At 37.6% G+C, this 19,190-nt stretch overlaps 2 protein-coding genes across 2 annotated transcripts; one reads left to right on the top strand and one right to left on the bottom strand.

The window, feature by feature from the left end:
* The first annotated feature begins 1,787 nt into the window (after positions 1-1,787).
* Positions 1,788-8,961, top strand: otud3 (OTU deubiquitinase 3). Its single transcript, XM_015387593.1, has 7 exons — positions 1,788-2,092; positions 4,769-4,917; positions 5,216-5,328; positions 5,431-5,553; positions 5,668-5,800; positions 5,901-6,088; positions 7,946-8,961. The coding sequence occupies exons 1-7, from the start codon at positions 1,887-1,889 to the stop codon at positions 8,108-8,110; spliced, it is 1,077 nt and encodes a 358-aa protein (XP_015243079.1). The 5' UTR covers positions 1,788-1,886; the 3' UTR covers positions 8,111-8,961.
* Positions 8,962-10,290: 1,329 nt separating this feature from the next.
* bcas2 (breast carcinoma amplified sequence 2) lies at positions 10,291-16,870 on the bottom strand. Its single transcript, XM_015387589.1, has 7 exons — positions 16,659-16,870; positions 12,824-12,916; positions 12,526-12,596; positions 11,092-11,253; positions 10,962-11,012; positions 10,792-10,872; positions 10,291-10,716 (listed from the first exon to the last, which is right to left on the bottom strand). Exons 1-7 carry the CDS (start codon positions 16,749-16,751, stop codon positions 10,590-10,592), a joined length of 678 nt encoding a protein of 225 aa, XP_015243075.1. The 5' UTR covers positions 16,752-16,870; the 3' UTR covers positions 10,291-10,589.
* Between the last annotated feature and the right edge of the window lie 2,320 nt (positions 16,871-19,190).

Below are 19,190 nucleotides of genomic sequence, written 5' to 3'. Positions count from 1 at the left end.
TTTTCCTTTTTTTTATTTTTTCGGCCATATGGCTTTAAAAAAAAGGAAAAGAAACACATAATGTTAGCTGAAAATACAGCTTATTTTACCCTCTTATTATCCGTTATCATCTTAAAGATCATTTAAAAATGTTTTGAAGAGCAAAGAAACTGATCTTTCTTAGTTTTCAGTTTGGATATCAGGTGTGTTCCTCGGAAATATCATCTCAAAGTTAGTTAAAAGTTTACTTTCTATTTACATACCCATTCATTTATTTTGTTTTCTTATATGGCTCAACCTTATAACAGAGTTTTTTACATGTTAAATGCTTGCATCAAATAAATACTTGCATGAAATCCAAGTAATGATTAATTAGGAATAATAAAAAATAAATTTATTCAAAACTGTCTTTCTATAAAAAATAAACATTCCACTGAAAACTTAACATGTGTTTCTTTTGGTTAGGCTATGCTGCTCCTGTTACAGAAAAAAAAATGCTCACATGTCCCAAAGAAATAAATAATTTTTAGTATATTGGCTGATCTATGGCTAGTAGATTGGCTGTAGATTAATATTGTTCTATGTAGTTTGGTATATATTGTCAGTGTCCAGCTTGAAAAAAAAAAAAAACTAATTTAACTTCTTGTTGAAGTGTTATTTAAGAACAGTTTCAAATTTCAATTATCCAATCTTTCTGATTTTTAAATGGAAACAATTATAATTTGTGATGGACACATTCATACCATAAAAAGTAAATTGCAACAGCAATTGTTATTGCCTCCCATCCAATGGCAATAACAAACCAAGGCTGTACTTTAGATTATGTATGGGACAGTCACAGGTTTCGAGGTATGAATTGAAGTGTTTTTAAAGCCACTTTAAAGTTCTTTAATTAGATGAAAAGTGCTAAACTGACTAGGTTTACCTGGCTTCATGGTTCACTGCACTGCTCTTTGTGGTTTACTTGTTACTTTACACTGTCGGTCAGCTGGCTGACAAAGGGCTGCAATAATTTTCCTTTACTTGGAAAAAAAAATTGATTGGAAATGCTGTCCACTGGAAATAACATGAACAGATGGCATATAGACTGATTATAAAGCTCCAAGTAGCAGCTCTGTATAGAAGCTGACTGCAGGCTTCCTACTAGAACAGACTGCACTAAACAGAAGCTAATTACCTAGCTAATATGAGCTTCATATATCTTTGTTTTTTTCTGTAGATTCAAAGAAAATATGGTATATGTTGTACTTAAAACTACGATTATTTATTTATTATTGTTCTTATGTCTACATATAAAAAAAATGCATATTTTATCTAACATTATTATAGCTTATTTTAGCTTCAATTGAAATTATTTTTGCTTCTTTTTATAGTTCCACACAGGTATGTTACCTGTTAAAATTATTTAATCAAAATTTATGCTTCGCCTTAAACTGAATCCTTTTTTCTAAAAATGTTTTTATTCTTCTTTAAGTTAAAAAAAGTAATTAAGGGAGACAGCATTGGCAAATGCTATTGAACTTTCCCTTTGGACTTCAGTAAAAATAAATAATTTCTATTGCTGCTTTGTAGAATATCTATTTATGTTTGCAAGTTTTTTTTAGGAAAAAGGCAAATAAAAGATGTGTATTTTATATTTAATAATATTTAGCATTTTCAGTACTTCTCTGTCTGTCTCTGCCACCTGCCTTGGATTCTAGTTATGCTAGATATGGTTATTGTACTTTTTTGTTTCTTGAAAGTAAAAAAAAAAAAAATTTTTCATTTTTAGATTTAATTTCCCTACCTGTCTTTGTGTCTGTTTTTAGACGTTACAAAGAGTGGGAGTATTTAATGAAGTACCAGCTCATTACCAAAACAGAACATTCTTTGGTGCTTTGGGCCCGAAAAAAACAAATCGAGCTAAAATGTCTCGGAAACAGACAGCGAAAACTGTGAGGACCAATAAAAAGAGTGAACTTGAGCGCAAGAGGGATGAACGAGCAGCACGCCGTGCCATTGCAAAAGACAGAAAGAACCGCCCTCAGGATAACGATGAAGGGGCCGAGTACGTCAGCTTCTCCAATCAGCTCCAAGCGCTCGGGCTCAAGCTGAGAGAGGTCCCAGGTGACGGGTAAGAAGTGGAAAATCTTAAATAGACTGTAAAAAAATTAAAGGAAGATATTGTTGAACCGTTCTCTGGTGCAGGGAGCTTTGGGTTCCTCCTGGTGAATGATTATGCCTTGCTTCATGTGATAAGAGTGCAGGAACTTTCTGTCTAGGACATCATGTTTGGGTCTATTTATCACCCCCAGGCTGCTCCTCAGACCATCCAGGAGCTTAGTTTGCCTTGCTAAGGACCATTTATTCTAGTTGCTGTACTACAATTTCTGGAAATTAAACCAACTGGCTGCACTGGTTTTTAATTTTCTCCCTCTGTGTGACTTCAGATTCAGCCCTCATTCAGGATGATAATTTTCATTCTCCTTAAATGAATTGGCATTCCTTTATTTCCTGAACACCATATCGATACGGATATCTAGCATTTCGTTTTCATTAGAAATCTAATATCTATAAGAAGTGGTAATCTATTGATGTATTTTTATTTTTAGCAGTATATTTTTAAGATGTTGATTTTGGTGTTTGATCCTTTCAATTTTGAAGTTTCTTTTTATCTTTTTCCATTTACCAATACACCTCGAATTTACTGTTTTGATAAATACTGAACTAAATAAAAACATAACCTAAACTATTTAATCAGAATAGTAAAAATGAAACTAAGCAGTTAATTTGATCCTTTGCCAATTTGTTACCGATTTCAAGATGTCCGTTTCCTTCCTTCCTGCTTCCATTTCTTACCCCTAAGAAATGTATTCATACCCGTTTGCTTCAGCCTCTGTTTATCAGTCAATCTTTTCATATTAAGTTATTTTTGTGAATTACGAGTTCAGTATAAACCTTGTCAAATTTCACTTGATAAAATAATTTTCACAAAACTTTATGCTTTATAGTCATTTTTTTGGATAGTTTGACAGATTAGGCTCGTCTCAAAAAATGGATGGATGGACAGATTAGGACCCCTGTTAAAACAACAATGATTTTAACCAACCTTCTGCATGTAGAATACAGTATATGTAGGCTGGTATTTTCTCCCTATTTGTTTTTGTTTTGTCTCAGATAAAGAGATTTTGATCTATATTAAAATAATCTGAGTAAATGTAAAATGCACTAAGCATATACTCATATTAAAAGTTAATAGGAAAAAAGGTTTTCCAAATAATCTGGATTTTTTTTTTTGAGAGAGTATTGCAAAACCAAAAAGAAAAATTTGTTGTGCCTCCATTTGTGGAAATGGCTGCTATAAAGGTGGGGTTGCAAGTGTAACTTAAATGTTTATCATTGTAATTCCTGGTATTTATTGTGACAATGCTAAAATATATTGATGGATTTATTTAAAACTGCTTTACAGTCTATTTAAGTTACTAAAAAGCAATCAGATCCCAAAAAGTAAAAATACTTCTTTAAAGAAGCAAAATGTGATTTTCATCACTGAACTGCAGACTGTAACGGTTTTTAATAACATTTTCAAATTTATTGATGAAACATTTCTAACTGCAGACAGGATGGAGGGGTTAAACATCATTAATTCCTATTGTACCACTGTCATGAATCCAGTTTCTTATCATGCTAAGAAAAGTACCCACAGCTACACCAAAGCACTTAAAATAATTTGTTTTAATGTTGTTTTGGAGGCATTATCTAGACTTGTTCTAAAGCATCTGCACCTAAATGGGATTTAAAGGGGTTATAGAATGCAAAACATAGTTTACATTGTCATAGATGAATAAGTATAGTTCAGTGGGTGAAATGGACGTACAGAGAAGTTCGAACCCCATCGACACCTCCTTTCTCTGCAAATCTCACAATTCCAAACTCTCACCATAAAACAAGCGAATCCAAATGAAGTTGTAGCCTTATGTGGTTCTGGCCTGTACTCCGTCCCCCGCTGGCTCCCTGCCCCCGTCCACCGGCGTTCGCGGACCAGCCCTGGAGCTGACTGCTCGGTTCGAATGCCCAGTGTGTTTCAGCTACATGCTGCACTGTAGTCGACCAAAATACCAGACAATTTTGAAATTCCCCCTAGACATTTTTTAGGTATGACAGGTAGGACATGTCCGGGAAAAAGAGGATGTCTGATCACCCTACCATATCAACAGTTTGATGTTTCAGTGAGTGAGTGCTTGTTGCTATGATGCGTCTTTGCTCAGCAGCTTTGCTCGTTGTAAACCAACCAATCAGTGCACAGGTCATCTAAATATTCATGATCATACCATTAAATGAAGAAAAGCTGTCGTCTCATTCTAGGGCTTTAAACCAGGCTTGTATTAGAGCTCATAGAACAGCAAATATGCCATTTCCAGCCCAACCAATGTTACACACCCTATTCAGAGACCTGAAGGACCAGCACCAAATACCCTATATAATCGTTCTACCACCCCTTTAAAACTCTGCTTGTCTTAACCAATTCTAAACCTTTTTTTTTCTCCTTCAGGTGGAAATACTGTTTAGTTTTTAGTTATTTCTGTTGAGAAAAATCTCTTTAGACTCTATTCTAGTCTTTATCGAATTATAAAGATAAAACTGAATATTTCTATTAAAGAATAATGTTCCTGCTTTATAGATCCTGAACTTATTTTTTCAAAAGAGACCTTTCAACCGCTCTCTAATGGATGAGCTGGAACAATTCCTTCTCTGAGACAGTGAGTCATGTTGTACAGCGGTCATTATACATGGACTCTGTCTCCTACAGGAACTGTCTGTTCAGGGCTCTGGGTGACCAGTTAGAGGGGCATTCACGGGGTCATCTGCAGCTTCGCCAGGAGACCGTCCAGTACATGATGTCCCATCGACAAGACTTTGAGCCTTTCGTAGAAGATGATGTACCTTTTCCACAGCACTGTAAGTAACAACCAAAGCCTTTAGAAAAAAAATATGTTATTAGGATATTTCTTAATAATAAAATCATGACCAAAGTTAACTATTCTGTGTTTTTTTTAGTGAGCCCTGGGGATCACTACATTTTAATATTTCATTATAGATTACTTTTATAAGACAAAAGCCATTTTTACATTTGAAGGGCTAAATTCTTTAGTCCATTATAGATTATCGATTTAATTTTGAATCTTCTAATTCTTTTGTGTCTTTTAAAAATTGTGTAAACCAATTGTCTGTGTTATTTTTTCTCTTTTTTCTACAGTGTCTAACCTCGCTCAGCCTGGTACCTTTGCTGGAAATGACGCTATCGTAGCTTTTGCTCGCAGTCAGCAAGTGAAAGTGGTCATTCATCAGCTAAACGCTCCGCTTTGGGAGGTAGGTGTCAAACCACAGGATGAGGCAATGGAATTACATCACATGAGTTAGTACTTTTAACCATAGGACCTGTATTTCACCAGCGTTGTATCATCTTTGCAGATAAATGGTGCTGAGAAGCAGGTGTGCAGAGAGTTACACATCGCCTACCGATACGGGGATCACTATGATAGTGTGAGGCGGATTGGAGACAACTCTGAGAGTCCTGCACAGCTTCGCATTGAGGTGTTTTTTTTTTTTTTTGTCCAAATTCATCAAGTCATATCAAAATGTTTTTTGTAACATTGAGATCTCACAGTTGTAATGCTGTTCTAACTGAGACGCTTTCGCTGTTAACAGATGCTGCAGAACTCACAAGGCGAGCAGCGTGAGTTTGGAGACGGTCAGAGGGACAGACAGAAAAAACCCTCGCCGACAGAATGCGAAGACGAAAACGTGATCCTCAACTCCATCAAGAATAGAGGAATCCAGGGTTAGACCATCATTAGCCTTCAGTCACTCTTAGAAGTTGCTTGTTTGCATATGATGTGAAGAGTTACAGATCATTTCTCTGTGTTTTTTTCCTTCTGTAGGTGGAGAGGAGAACCTGCTCCAGCTAAGTGCAGCAACAATAAATTCTGAATGGCTAGCAGGCTCTTTGCTTGGCCATCCTTGCCAGGGCAAATGCACATCAGGGTCCTGTTCAGCCTGCAGAGCTGGAGCCACAGACTGCAGCGAGTTGAACCAGCCAGGAGAGGGCAGCAATGTTCAAAAACTCAAGGTGAATTAATGGATAGAATATACTGCTTGTTAGGGCCACCACGGATTTTATATATACTTTTTCTTTAATGGAAACAAGATTATTCAGTATATTTGTAATAATGATGATATTAAAGGGGAAGCAAATTAGCAGGAAGCTCTTTACAGTCAGGAAAGCAACTCCAAAAGAAAACGGCCTGCTTCTGTTAAACCGTTTATATGAAATATAATAATGGATTCTCCAATATGACATGAGTAAAATTCAGCCATTTTTTATCGTTTGATATTCATCTTTAAAAAATGCTGTCCTTATTTTAAAAAAAAAAGGTTACTGGTTAAAACATATAAAATAAATGAATATTTGATGCTCGTAGATTGCTTTTACAAACGGACTTTAAACAGCCACACAGCCTAGCTAAGAGTCCCACCCATGCTTGTTGATGTAAATTCTACACGTCAAAGATCACCTTTGAAAAACTTTGTCTCCACCTACTGGTTCGATTGACGCTGATTAGTTGCCTTGTGCAAATGGTTTTCAGTTTAAAAACAGAATTTATCATATTTGTAATCATCAATACGCTGGTGAAGATTCTCAGTCATCCAGGTCATAGTCATTCCAAAAAAACATTTTTTTTTTAAACAATCCACTGGACTTTGTTTCCAAGTTTGAAGACGTTTCGCTTTTTTTCAATTGAAAATGTCAGGACAAAACCCCCAGACCAAATATGAGCGGAGTGGTGTATGCAGTTCAGTGCAGTGAGGAATGCTCTGATCTTCATATTGGAGAAACCAAACAACCTTTCCACAGACGCATGGCCCAAAACATAAGAGTGACCTCCTCGGGAAAAGACTGCAGTACATCTACACCTTATGGACTGAGGACATTCTTTTGAGGACCAGAATGTTCACATTTTGGACAAAGAAAACAGGTGGTATGAGAGGGGCGTGAGGGAAGCCATCTATGTTAAGAAAGAAAAACAACCTTAAATAGAGAAGGCGGTCTCAAAAACCTACAATGCAGCAATTAAGTTAATCCTTTCCCATTATCATTGCTGCCCCAACCCCTGTACAGGAGAGTAGAGGACCTCGCCTATTCAGCCTGGCCAACAATTGCCTTTAACAACCCCCCTTTCAGACACTTAGACGGGTATGGGGCATTGCAGGCTAACAAAAGAGGCCAAACGATCCCCATTCCAAAGGGATGGACCCCTTCATCCGTTGCAATTTGCATGTTTTCAAAACAAAAGCAAGGCTTTGTTGGGCTACTGTATAAACCTCAAACTCAATGCTATTCCAGCCATTTTGAATCGAAAAAGCTTCCTGGATGGGAAGCGAAAAATCTTCAAACTTGGAAACAAAGTCCAGTGGATTGTTTTTAATTTCCTTTTTTTGGAATGTAATCCATCCATCCTTCCATCTTCCAGCACACTTATCCCGAGTGGGTCGTGAGGGGTGCTGGTGCCTATCTCCAGCAGTCAATGGGCGAGAGGCGGGGTACACCCTGCACAGGTCGCCAGTCCATCGCAGTGGAATCTAATCATCAATCTCAATTCAGAATCTGAAAAGTTACTTTTCTTATACTGAGTAAAATAAATCAATTTAACCAGATAATTGAATATTGTTCAATCAGGCAGAAGTAAAATTGACACTGGTGACTCCATTTATTCAGAGGAAAAGCTCTAGCTTCACAATGTTTGTAATCTCACAGAGTGCATTCAGCAGCTCAAAGAAATGACTGATTAATTAATTAATCCCTGAGTGTCTTCTCCTCTGATGCTCATGCATCTTACGGATCGTCCAAACCCATTTATTTATTCCTAACCGCAGAGCTCCTCCTCAACAATAAGTCCTAATCATGTTTGTTTTCCACCCTTCCCAGCTGTCGAGCAAACAGAGAAAAGAGCAGCAGCGGCAGGAGAAGAAGAAGCGCCAAGAGGAGAGGCATCGACAGAAGTTTCTTCAGAGCAAAGGAGGCCATGACCAGAACCAGAACCTGCCAGAGGCTGTGACTCTAGTACCAGCTCTGAACACTCTCAGTATATAGACCGGGCCATGGCCAAAACTGCTACTTTTGCTACCAGTGGCTGTCCAGTTTTGCACAGTTGAAATCAGTGATTCTTTCACAGGGAATGTTTGTTTTTTGTTGTTATTTTTTCCTAAAGAAAACTCCAGTTTCTTTGCAAACAGGATGACGGTGCCTGCAAACCTGTGTGAGTGAAACGTATGAAAGTTGTTAGAGAAAACGTTACAGAACACGAGTATCTGTGTTTCTGCTGGAGTCTGACGAATTTCTGTTCTGTTTGTGTATTTAGAACTGATCTACCTTATAGTCTGCCTCTCTCCTTTCTGTGCTGGACAGCTGGCTTCCAATGACCAACATGCAGATAATCTGTTTCTATTGACCTTAAACTGAGCTGACAGGACTTCAGACCATCCAGTTTGTGATCAAAGAGGGAGAAGGTGACATTGGAAGGAATGTGGCAATACTTGTTAATAAATGACAATTTACTGATACTAGTGTAAGATGTTACATTTAAACCACTAAATCACTTCTATTTTTCAAAGTGACCTTCTGTTTTAATCTTCAAGCATTTAAAGTTTAGCCATTTTACTCACAAAACGGGAACTCTGTTTTACAAATCAATTGTGATTTCATAAAGAAACTTCTTTAGCCACAATCTGTTTTGCTAAACGTTGCTAATTTCATGAAAGTGGGGACATCTTGGTTACAGGCTTCCTGTTTCTAATGCTTCTTTGTTAGGATGGTGCATCTTCACACAAACTATTTCATTCATGTTTAAGAGCGTTTTATTCTTGGATGATTCATAGGTCAGGTTCTAGTTCACATTTTGATTTGATTGGTACATTAAATTATATTTCTGCAGTAAAGACTTTAAGCAGCTTGCATTCTGTTGTCATTAGCATAAATATAGCACCCTGCACTCAACTTTCAAAGACCTCATTCACAATATTTTTTACATCGTCTGGGTTTTTTTTAGTTGGCTGGTTATTTTAGAGGCATAAGGGAGCATTTTCCCGAATTTTGGAAAAAAAATCCCGCCCACAAGCACAACCCTGTACCCATTCCTTAGAGGGAACACGTATTAAACTTGTGCGAGAGCGTGCCCAAGCCCATTTCCTCTCGTTCACGCTCTATTTAAAACCGTCTTGCTCATACAAGCTTACTTTCCAAAAGAAGATATGCAATTTTTTCCATATGTTAGTGAAAATGTATTTTCACTAACCGGTGGTGAGAAAGTGAACTGACTGAAACCATAGCTCACCACACATTACACCTGAAAGTGAGCATGCGCAGAAAAAGGACAAGCTTTATGTCCTTACGTGACCAGGACCACCTCTTATTTTGATGATCGACCCAGAAACGGAACATCCTCCACTAAACCTTTTAACACTTCCAAGTAACCGATACCACGTTATGATTTATGTTCTTTCAGAAGCAGCCATCAAGCTTCTGTTTATTTTCAACATTGATGCATTCACCTTCTGCCACCTACCATGATACCACTACCACCGTGCTTGACTGTTAATGCTCCTTTACTCATTTCGATCGTGTCATTATGGCCCAAATGATGTGGCCAGTAAATATTAGGCTGGCCTTCCCCTAACAGAGGTATCCATTTTGGAGCAAACACTTGTTCCTCAGCTGGCCTCCCAGTCTTCACTGAAGTTTGCTGTGAACTTTTTAGGGTCAAGCTCAAGTATTTATGGTTTCTGTTGCTCTTCTTCTTCTTTCCTCTAAAGGTGACATGTTGGATCTGACTCTCCTATGCCCAAACACCCATTTAAGGTGAACTTTACTAATTCTGCTGAGAGACAGAATCTCATTTGGAAGCAGACAAGACTCTCTGAAGGACCATAAAGCCCATTTAATAGGTTTTGTTTTATTGTTATTTGATTTAGAGAAAAACTGTTTTAAATCCACACTTAGTGTTGTTTGTGTTGGTTCCTTAAACCTTTTCCATCTGATATAGGAACCCGTCAGCTGAATTATTTAACCCCTAAAGTTGGTGTTATTCAAAACCACGGTGAATGGAAGCGAACCTTCCACCAGAGCTGGAAAACAGAAAGTAGATGAGCAGAAAATGACAAGACACAAACACCATGAAACAAATTCCTTTTTATTACAAATATGTAATTTATAATATAAAAAAACTGACAGGATGTAGAGCTGGTGAAGTTTAACAATTCACTCCTCCGCCGTAAAAAAAAAAAAAAAAAAACCTGCTGGAAAAAAGGCATCCTCCAAGGTCTACAGAAGTAAAGTGATCAGTGATGCTAAATGAAACAAGAGGGTAAAAGCTGCTGTCTGTGTTTCAGAAGCACTCAAAGAAACTTGCCTCTTTCAGCAGCTCTCTGAAACTGTAGAACTAATCCACTACTGTTTTTAGTCAGTTTAAATTGGTGGTTTTGGGTCGACTTCCTCAGATGGCTTCATAGCCAGAGCTGAAAGCAGTCCGTCTTCCTGAGAAGCCATCAGAGTCCAGAGCTCGGGCGGTCTTTCTCTAGAAGTCCTGTCTGATGTTCTCCTTGTTCTCGTCCCCCTGCTGCTGTCTGAGCTGACCGACTTCATTCTCCAGCTGGACGATGGCCCGCTCGATCTCGTAGTTCTTACTGACCAGCGACACCCAGCTACGGATGGAAACAAGCAGACGTTAGGACCCAGAAGAACCCCAGCTAGGTTTCCATCTTCACACTGTGACATACTTTGACTCCAGCTCGCGTAGTTTGGCTCCAGCTGCTAACTGGTCGTTCTTCCGCTGCCAGTTCAAATCTTGAATTTGCTTTCTATCATGAAAAGCAAATTCAACACATTATTAATTAAAGAAGGACTTAAACTTATATTTTCAAAGCAAGTACCATCCACCCAGCTTCACCTGAACTTGTGAAGCTCCTTCTGAGCCATCTCAATCATGAAGGCCAAGTTACTGAGGAAGAGAAAAGGGGAAGACACAGTCAGCTGCGTTCAAACCACACCGCCTGAAGCAGAAGGCAGATGCTGCTCACCTGTTGTAGACTTTCCATGCGTTTGTTCCGTATTGCGACATGAGCTCCAGGTTCTCGATGCGGACCGCCTGGTGCTCCAGCTGAGCCATGGAGTTGTTCACACACTCCTGCCACGCCGTGATGTCGTTCTTCTGTCCCGATGTAGGCGCCGGCAGCTCATACCTCAAAAACAAAGGTTTCAGTACTAAGTAAAACAGGTTTTATACAGGAATGATTAACTCCAATTTAATGCTTTTTAATTCTCTTAGAAATAATTTTAATACGATCAACAAGTACCCATGACTAATGTTGTGCCAATGCAATTTTTTGGCCCTGATACCGATACCTGGCTGTGCGTTATCGACCGATACCATCGGTTTGAAATTGATGTATGTATGTAAGAAGAACTGCATACTACTTGGATGTAACATAATAGCCATCATGGCTTTGTCAAGCTGCTGCCTACCTTTGTGAATCAGGAAAAAGACTAATACAAAGTGAATCCAGTAGAACTTTTTATTGCCTATCTGGAATGGGTGACAATAGTTGAATAAACTTTTGGCTCTAAAAATGGTATCAGTGCCCTTTTTGTTGGTAGTCGCTGATACTGATACCACCATTTTAGTGCTGGATTGGTGTCCCGCCGGATACTGGTATTGGTGCAACACTACCCATGACTCTCGTATATATATATATATAAATAAAACAATGTGAAATCCTTTGTCATCTTTACCGTTGACAGGCTGCAGCTATGTCCCGAATTCCCCTTTTTCCAGCCACTTTTGTTGAAATTAGCATTTTCCCCATTCTTTAGCTTTTTCTCAACCTCAACCTGCTTTTGCAAACATACGGCTTTACGATCAAGCGGAAGCAGCTCCGATATAATTTGCAATATAATTTATCTGACAAAATTGTTTTTACAATCGTATTTTTCATAAATAAAGCATTTTAAATGCCTTAATTGGCAATAAATGAAGGCCTTAATTTGCATTAAAATGATTAAAGGTGATTATTGTGTATATATATATATATATATATATATATATATATATATACACACACACATACAATAATCACATTTAATGATTTTAATGCCAATTAAAGCCTTCATTTTAAAAATAATTACTTTTAATGATTTGTAATGATCTGCGGAAACCCTGTAAAAAGAAACATACAGGTGTACCAGCGCACTGTCTGCATTGTGGTTCTAAAGGTTACTGGATCAGAACTCAAGATCCCAGAGGTAAGGTCGGAGTTCAGTTCCTCCAGCTGTGATGCACTCTAAGGTTTGTCAGCAAGATATTCTGTTGACTAGATAATATTTGCTTCAATATGTCCAGCAAAAGTTCTCCACATCTATCAGACTGCCTGGATATTTCTTAAAGAATATGCTTTTCAGAATAATTAACAGGATTCATTTATGTCCAAATATGTCAACATAAAAGCAGCTTTTACCTCTTCATGCTCAGGAGCTCCATGGGCTGCCGAGCTGCCAGCCGCTCAAATTCATTCCTCATAATTTCTGTCTGCAGAGCAATAAAAAAAATAAATAAATAAAAAAGAGAAACATGTCTCATTTTAAATTTTGTGCATAACCATTTTTTTTCTTCATCTTCTAATCTGTATCTTTCTGTTCGTTGCAAATGCACTAACACTATGGGGAACTTGATCCTCTCTTATTTTATTGAAACAAAGTCTTACTTTTCTGATAATTGTCTAAAACAGTAACACGTCCCTTTAGGGGTCTGATTACCTCAAAAGTAGAGAAGTCTGGCGTTGGCAGGTAACTCAGGTAGTTCTTTGTCGGTCGGTACCTTCTGGTCTCTTCTTCAACCAGTGCTGCCGCCTAAAAGGAGACAGAGGAATCACGTCTGGTACATTTTTAGCAGAAAAGAAAATCCGCTATTTGAAAGAAGTTAGAAATAAGCTGATGTCCTGATGCGCTGTGTGTTTTTCTTTTACAGCTGGTATTCCTCAGCAGATTGACCGTTGTCAGTTCACTCAACATATAAAAGCCCACAATACTCCTCCTTTTTTAGGGTTTTCTGACTGAACGATCTGTTTTTCAGCCATCATCAACATTCTTAGACCTTTATATCCACCCATTTATCTCTAACACACAAGCTTTAAAGAGGTTAAACTACCCATTAACAGTTACAATGAGGGAAAAATCACTGTCCTTCACTTCACCTCTTAGTAGGGCTGGACAATTGTTAGAGTTATAATTATAAAATTATTGTGTGGGCATATGAAACATTGAAGAAATAGGATGCTACATTTCTGTCCCGTGATTCAATCAGGAGGGTCATAAACTTTTATGACCTGCATCCAGTAGGAAGTCACACTGTTGTGTGACTTCCATCCAGCCAGATCCTGACAGATAATCATTACAGGGTTTTCTGTTTAAGACCCGCCCTATTATGTTGTAAACTGTTAATAAAAGGCTTTGCTGTGAAGGGATCTGGGAGAAAAGGTGCTGGTTGTGTACCAGCAGTTCTTCTCCCCTGTGTAGAGGCAGACGTTGCAAAATCCCTGTCTGTGTTTGATCATTTCGTCCTCTTAAACTCACATTTCTCTGGATTTAAACCAAACAACAATAACTGCATTTACAATATAAGTGCAACAATAAAAGACATTTCCAAATCACAGAGGGAGTGCATTTTTGTTTACATTAATTCCAACCAAAGTAAGACAATAACTTTTTCAGCACAGCTTTGTAGGTGATGGTAATAGACCTAAAACATTTTTTTTTATTTCCACCTCAGAGAAGGGCAGAGACCCCTGGATACCAGCTAAAGAAAAAAACACCTTTTCACATAACAGTAAAGTCCTGCGTTGCGACTTTAGACAAAAGATCATTCAGAGCAATGAAAACATTAAAAGTCTGAAGCCAAACTTGTTTATACTTTATGTTAAGGTGAAGGAAAATTGAAGTAAAAACAATTTTGATTTCTTGTAGAATCATGCAGACCTTTTTTCAAATAGGCACCATTGCGTTCCTTTCTCAGTTGGGTCAGAAAAGATGCAGACTGTCTTGAAGACATGTCTTCCTCTGTAAATGCTCTTGTACTCATACAAGAGTTAAATGAATACTGCTGGAATGATGATTACTGATTTTGTTACTTTAATGCCTTCTTTTTTCCTTACAAGAATGAAAGAGATTTAGGATGAGATCAAACTGTGAACATGAATCAATTTATTCTAACCTGGATGAACTGAGTAAAGAACTGGGTCCTTTCAAGTTTGACCTGAAAACACTGATAATGCTTGATGTCCAAGAGATAACAGCTTCCTGTTTTGAAAAAGATTTAGGTAGCAAAATGAGCTGATCATGACAACTAAAAAAGAACATGTTTCACTTTCAGCTTTAACAACAAATTTACAGAAACCAATGGTGCTAGCCGAAGGTTCAGATTTTATTTAAACATTGGGCTTCATTTGGTTGAAGACTCTGCTGATGCATTCGACCTTGAGAGACACATTTCCTGCACATAGGCTGAAGTTGAAAATCTAAACCGGAAGTGGACCAAAGAAGCTGTAGAGGATGTAGAAGTGTATTTGGACTGCACTGACTAGGATTAGCTTCAGTAAAGACAGCTACATACCAACGGCAACAGTGTGAGTAACGACAATAAATCCTGGTTTACAAGGGGAGGCGTTTAGGAGTGAGGACAGAGACCTGTTCGGGTCCAGGAGATGCGACATGCTTAAACACGATGCGAGAACTGTATTTAAGCACTCAGACAGCCTAAAGACCAGCTCTCTGCTAACAACAGATCCATACTACAAACCAAAAGCCTTCAATTCCAAGAATGATCTGACTCCCAAATCAGCAAAACCAGCCCCACTGCTGCTTTTAGAGTCAACTGTTCATGACTCCTGTATCCAGAACCTGGAAAACATTTTATTTCCTTCTCTCCTATGTTGAATAGCTCTGATAACAGAATTTGCATTTTTTATTTCAGTCTGAAGCGCAAATGTTTGATGAAACTTCAATAGGGAACCCATGTACTGAGAATAGCAAGGCTGCTATGTTAAAGTGGATTAATAGTAAACATGTACCATGACATGGAGAGGCAGCAGGCGCATATCGTGGAAGTGGCACAAGAGCCGGTGCCAGATGGTCTGCCAGCAATTTTTTTCACTTCAAAATGTCAGAAATAGCGTTGACTTTGAGGCTTTATAGAGTGGACCAAAAACAAAGCCAATCTAGTTTTTTTTTTTAATACTTTTTTTGGAATGACTATGACCTGGATGACTGAAAATCTTCACCAGCATGTGTGAATAATTGTTTAGCAGCAAAAATCTGCCAAGTCTCCACCTCTTAGTTCTGTAAAATGGTAGACATGAAAAGAATAAGCTAAACACATTAGTAAATTTTAATACCATCCGGTTATTATAAAGTATGTTATAAGATGGTGGCGCCCCTGGCGGCAGCGGCTGGCATACAGCTCCGACCAACTTGCGGAGATTTTCATTCACTGCTGCACTTTTTGTACCACTGCTGCACTTTTTGTATTTTTCTATAACTTGTGCCATTTGAAATATCAATGCAACGTTCATAAGCTGTATGTAACGCAATTTTGTTCTGTATGCACCCTGTGCATACAAAATGACAAATAAAGAAGTCTAAGTCTAAGTGATTGTGCCTCAGTTTAATAATAGCCTTATTGGTAGAAATCAGCACTCACACTGAGCCTGGTACTGCTGAAGGTTTCCTCCTGTTGAAAGGGAGTTTTTCCTCTCCACTGTCACTACAAGCCTGCTTAGTGTGAGGGATTGCATTGGAGTCAATACATCGATACAATCAGCTGGTTTTCCTTAGATAGAAAACTTTGAATCAGTTTGACTGTATGATCTGGAGAACTGTAAAGTGCCTTGACGTGACATGTGTTATGAATTGGTGCTATAGAAATATACTGAATTGAAATAAAAAAAGTAGATCCTGAACAGGCAAAAACTTTGTCTCCGTTGTTAAACAATTTACAGTCCACATCAAAATAGATCTCTACTCAAACAAACCCAAAACTCTCCAACTACTGACAACAAGCAGCTGATTTTTTTTTTAATGGAACATCTTGTCAAAAATCAAATCCCATTTTGTATTAGCAGCTTTAAAAATTAAGCTTCGAAAGCCACGTCTTTCCTTTTCCACGCTGACCTCAATCGGAAATGCCTAAAGGTGTTAAAAATTGCTGTTTTAAGCAATATTCACTTTATTACATTAAAGCTAGAATCACAGGTTATCAGTGGAGATGCACTGATCTTCTCCAGGTACCTAAAGCTGATTATAGAACAAGCCGAATCCGGAGATTTAAAGGATATATTAGCTAATTATTCAATTTAAGTCCATAGGTACACGGTTTATACTCGATATGGCCTCAAGCTACAAACTTGCTATGCGAGAACTGTTTTTTTTTTTTTTTTTTGTTATATTTAATGTTTCCAAGGATTTGTCGAATCAAACATTTCAATCGTCTTATTCTGTTTTTAGTTAATTGCAAGCTTGCAAAGCACAATTAGGTACCCTGTTATAAGCATGTAGCATGCTAAGCTAACAGACTTCTGTAAGCAGCTGTTTTACTCACCGCTTCTCTGACACCTGGAGCATCGTATCCCTGGTCAAAATACGGCAAAGCATCAACAAAAACTTCACCTGCTACCGAAGTCGTTCCCGCCATTTTAATTGTCTTTATTTATTGTTCAATTGAAGAATTCCCTTTTCGCTAACGTTAACAAACGGGGCAATGAACTTCAAGGTAGCCCGGAAGAAAAGCATACACTTCCGGGTATGCCGGATATACTTACTGCCGCCTACTGGGCTGGCGGACGAACGTCAGACATGTCTCAGAAAAAGCTCTATCGAGAAAATCATTCCCAAATGTATATGAAATTTGTATATAATCAGCTATAACACATCAATATAACTCTTCCATTATTTTATGCATATTTTAATTCTGTTATCTTACGTGTTTTTTTATGACAGCAGATTTTCTATATAAAAAAAAGGATATATTAGGACAGAATTCTAATTATGTGTATCTTTATTAAATCAGTACTGCATTCACCATTAAAGTGAGCAGGATATGATGCTAAAACAGTGACCTGTGTGTTCATGACCTTTAAAAAAGCCTTACTCTCCCTGTGCAAATGATTACCAAATAACGCTGTCCGCTCCAACAAACAGCCACATGGGTCTTCAAACCTCAGAGTTGTTTTAGAAAAAGGTTAACCCTAACTTGAATTGAGATATACTTCTCATTTTTTCCAAGATATAAAACAAAAATCTCATATGGTCAAACCAAAAGTTCTAAATAGCTATGAAATTAAAGCTATGCAATTAATACCTTACTGTTAGGCACCTTGGGTTAGTCTTGACAATTTTTTGTCTCACAGATCAGGAACATTGTAAAGACAAGCGTTTTAAACTTAAATCAAGGCCTATCTCCCTCTAGATCAATTAAAAAAAACAATCCATAAATTTAATAAAATTGGTTTTGAACATTAATTTATGGTTATTAGTCCTTCTTTGGTAATGCACCTGCAGGCTGTACAAAATGCAGAAGGCTCTGTTTCGTTAGACAGTATGTTTGTTTGGCAGTGATTAACTATTAATAGGTACCAAAGCCAATTATTAACAAAGTTGGTAATCTTGATAAATATTACAATGTCAGGGCATCGCTTGTTGTTTACACATTCCACTCATCTGATTGTTAATTACAACATCTATAAAAACTTCTCTCAAATGTTTGGGTATAGTTACAAATACAATTCTGGTTGGGAGGGAAAAGAAAGATATATGGAACATGATTGAGAAATATTTATCTAATCTCAATTTATGGTTATTAAGCGACATTCGGATATTTGGTGGAATATATTTCACCAAAATTAAATCCTTGTCTAGTTTTAATTATCCAGCTTACTCTCTCTAAAAATAATTAACCAGTTTAATTATTACTATATTTGTCAGAAAAAGACACCACATTAGGAAACGGATACTACAAAACACTGTAATAATGCAGGACTTTAAACTATTGACTGATTTCATGAATGGTTCTCAGAAAATAAATTGGTTAAATTTGTGTCTTAATTTTAAAAGTCTATAGTTTTATATTTCCAGGTCTGTTTTCAATATAATGAGCGGTACTTAATTTATCCTGAAATGTAACTTTATGATTCTAGGTCTCTCTATTAAACCTTTAACAGATTTACCAGCAAAAGTTGTATTGGAAAGTTTGTACAATCATTATTTTATGCCACACAATTTATCCATATAGAATAATTGTTATATCGCTGTAAATTCTGATATTTTTTGATAAGGTCTGGATGGAAAAAAGTGTCTAGTCAATACTAGATTTTGTTGTAAGCAATGACCATCTTTTGTTGTCTGATAATGTTTTTTGTTGTAAATACAAAATACAAACAAACACAACTACTTGTAAACATATTATTATTATTGCCATTCTTAAAGCTATATTTTGTTTGGTTTTAAGTGCTTTGGCGCAGTCAACAATACAAATCTTAAATTTATTCACATTTATTGACCTACATTTCTCCCTAAATTTGTACATTTTCAGACACTTAAGCAAATGATATGCATTCATTAAAAGTTATCTTCAACATTTGTAGGTACCTCAGTCAGTTTGCAGGGCTCCCTTTCTGTCTTTTATGGTGGAAGAAAAACTGCTTTAATATTGTCTATGGGGACCTTATCTCTTCTTGTCTGAATATTTTCTGTAGGATGTAAAAACTAGCCATTTTCAGGCACCTAGTCTTATTCCGGCTTGGTTTTTTGAAATATCTGGGGGATAATTTGGCATGGGTCCTTTCACACTTTTGTTCTCTCTACTCCGCCTGGGGGTGAGACTGGGAGCTTGGGGTTGGCCATGGCTTGGCTGGGGTTTCTGGCTCTCCTTGGGCTCTCTGGCCTTTGGTTCCCATCCTGTGGCTTTATTGTCTTGTCCGTCTGTAAGCATTGGGTGATGTCTGGGACGTAGGACGGTTTGGCATCATCCTTATGGAGGTGCCAGCTGGCAGGTATGCCTGTACGGCAGGTGGGATACAACCATCATGCCCAGATGCATCTCAGCTTGGGGTGTGGGTCTGCCTGGCTGCCTGCC

The sequence above is a fragment of the Cyprinodon variegatus genome, unplaced genomic scaffold (genome assembly GCF_000732505.1).
Source record: "Cyprinodon variegatus isolate N-32 unplaced genomic scaffold, C_variegatus-1.0 Scaffold399, whole genome shotgun sequence".
Lineage (NCBI taxonomy): Eukaryota > Metazoa > Chordata > Actinopteri > Cyprinodontiformes > Cyprinodontidae > Cyprinodon > Cyprinodon variegatus.
This window is presented reverse-complemented; position numbering and strand designations above follow the sequence as displayed.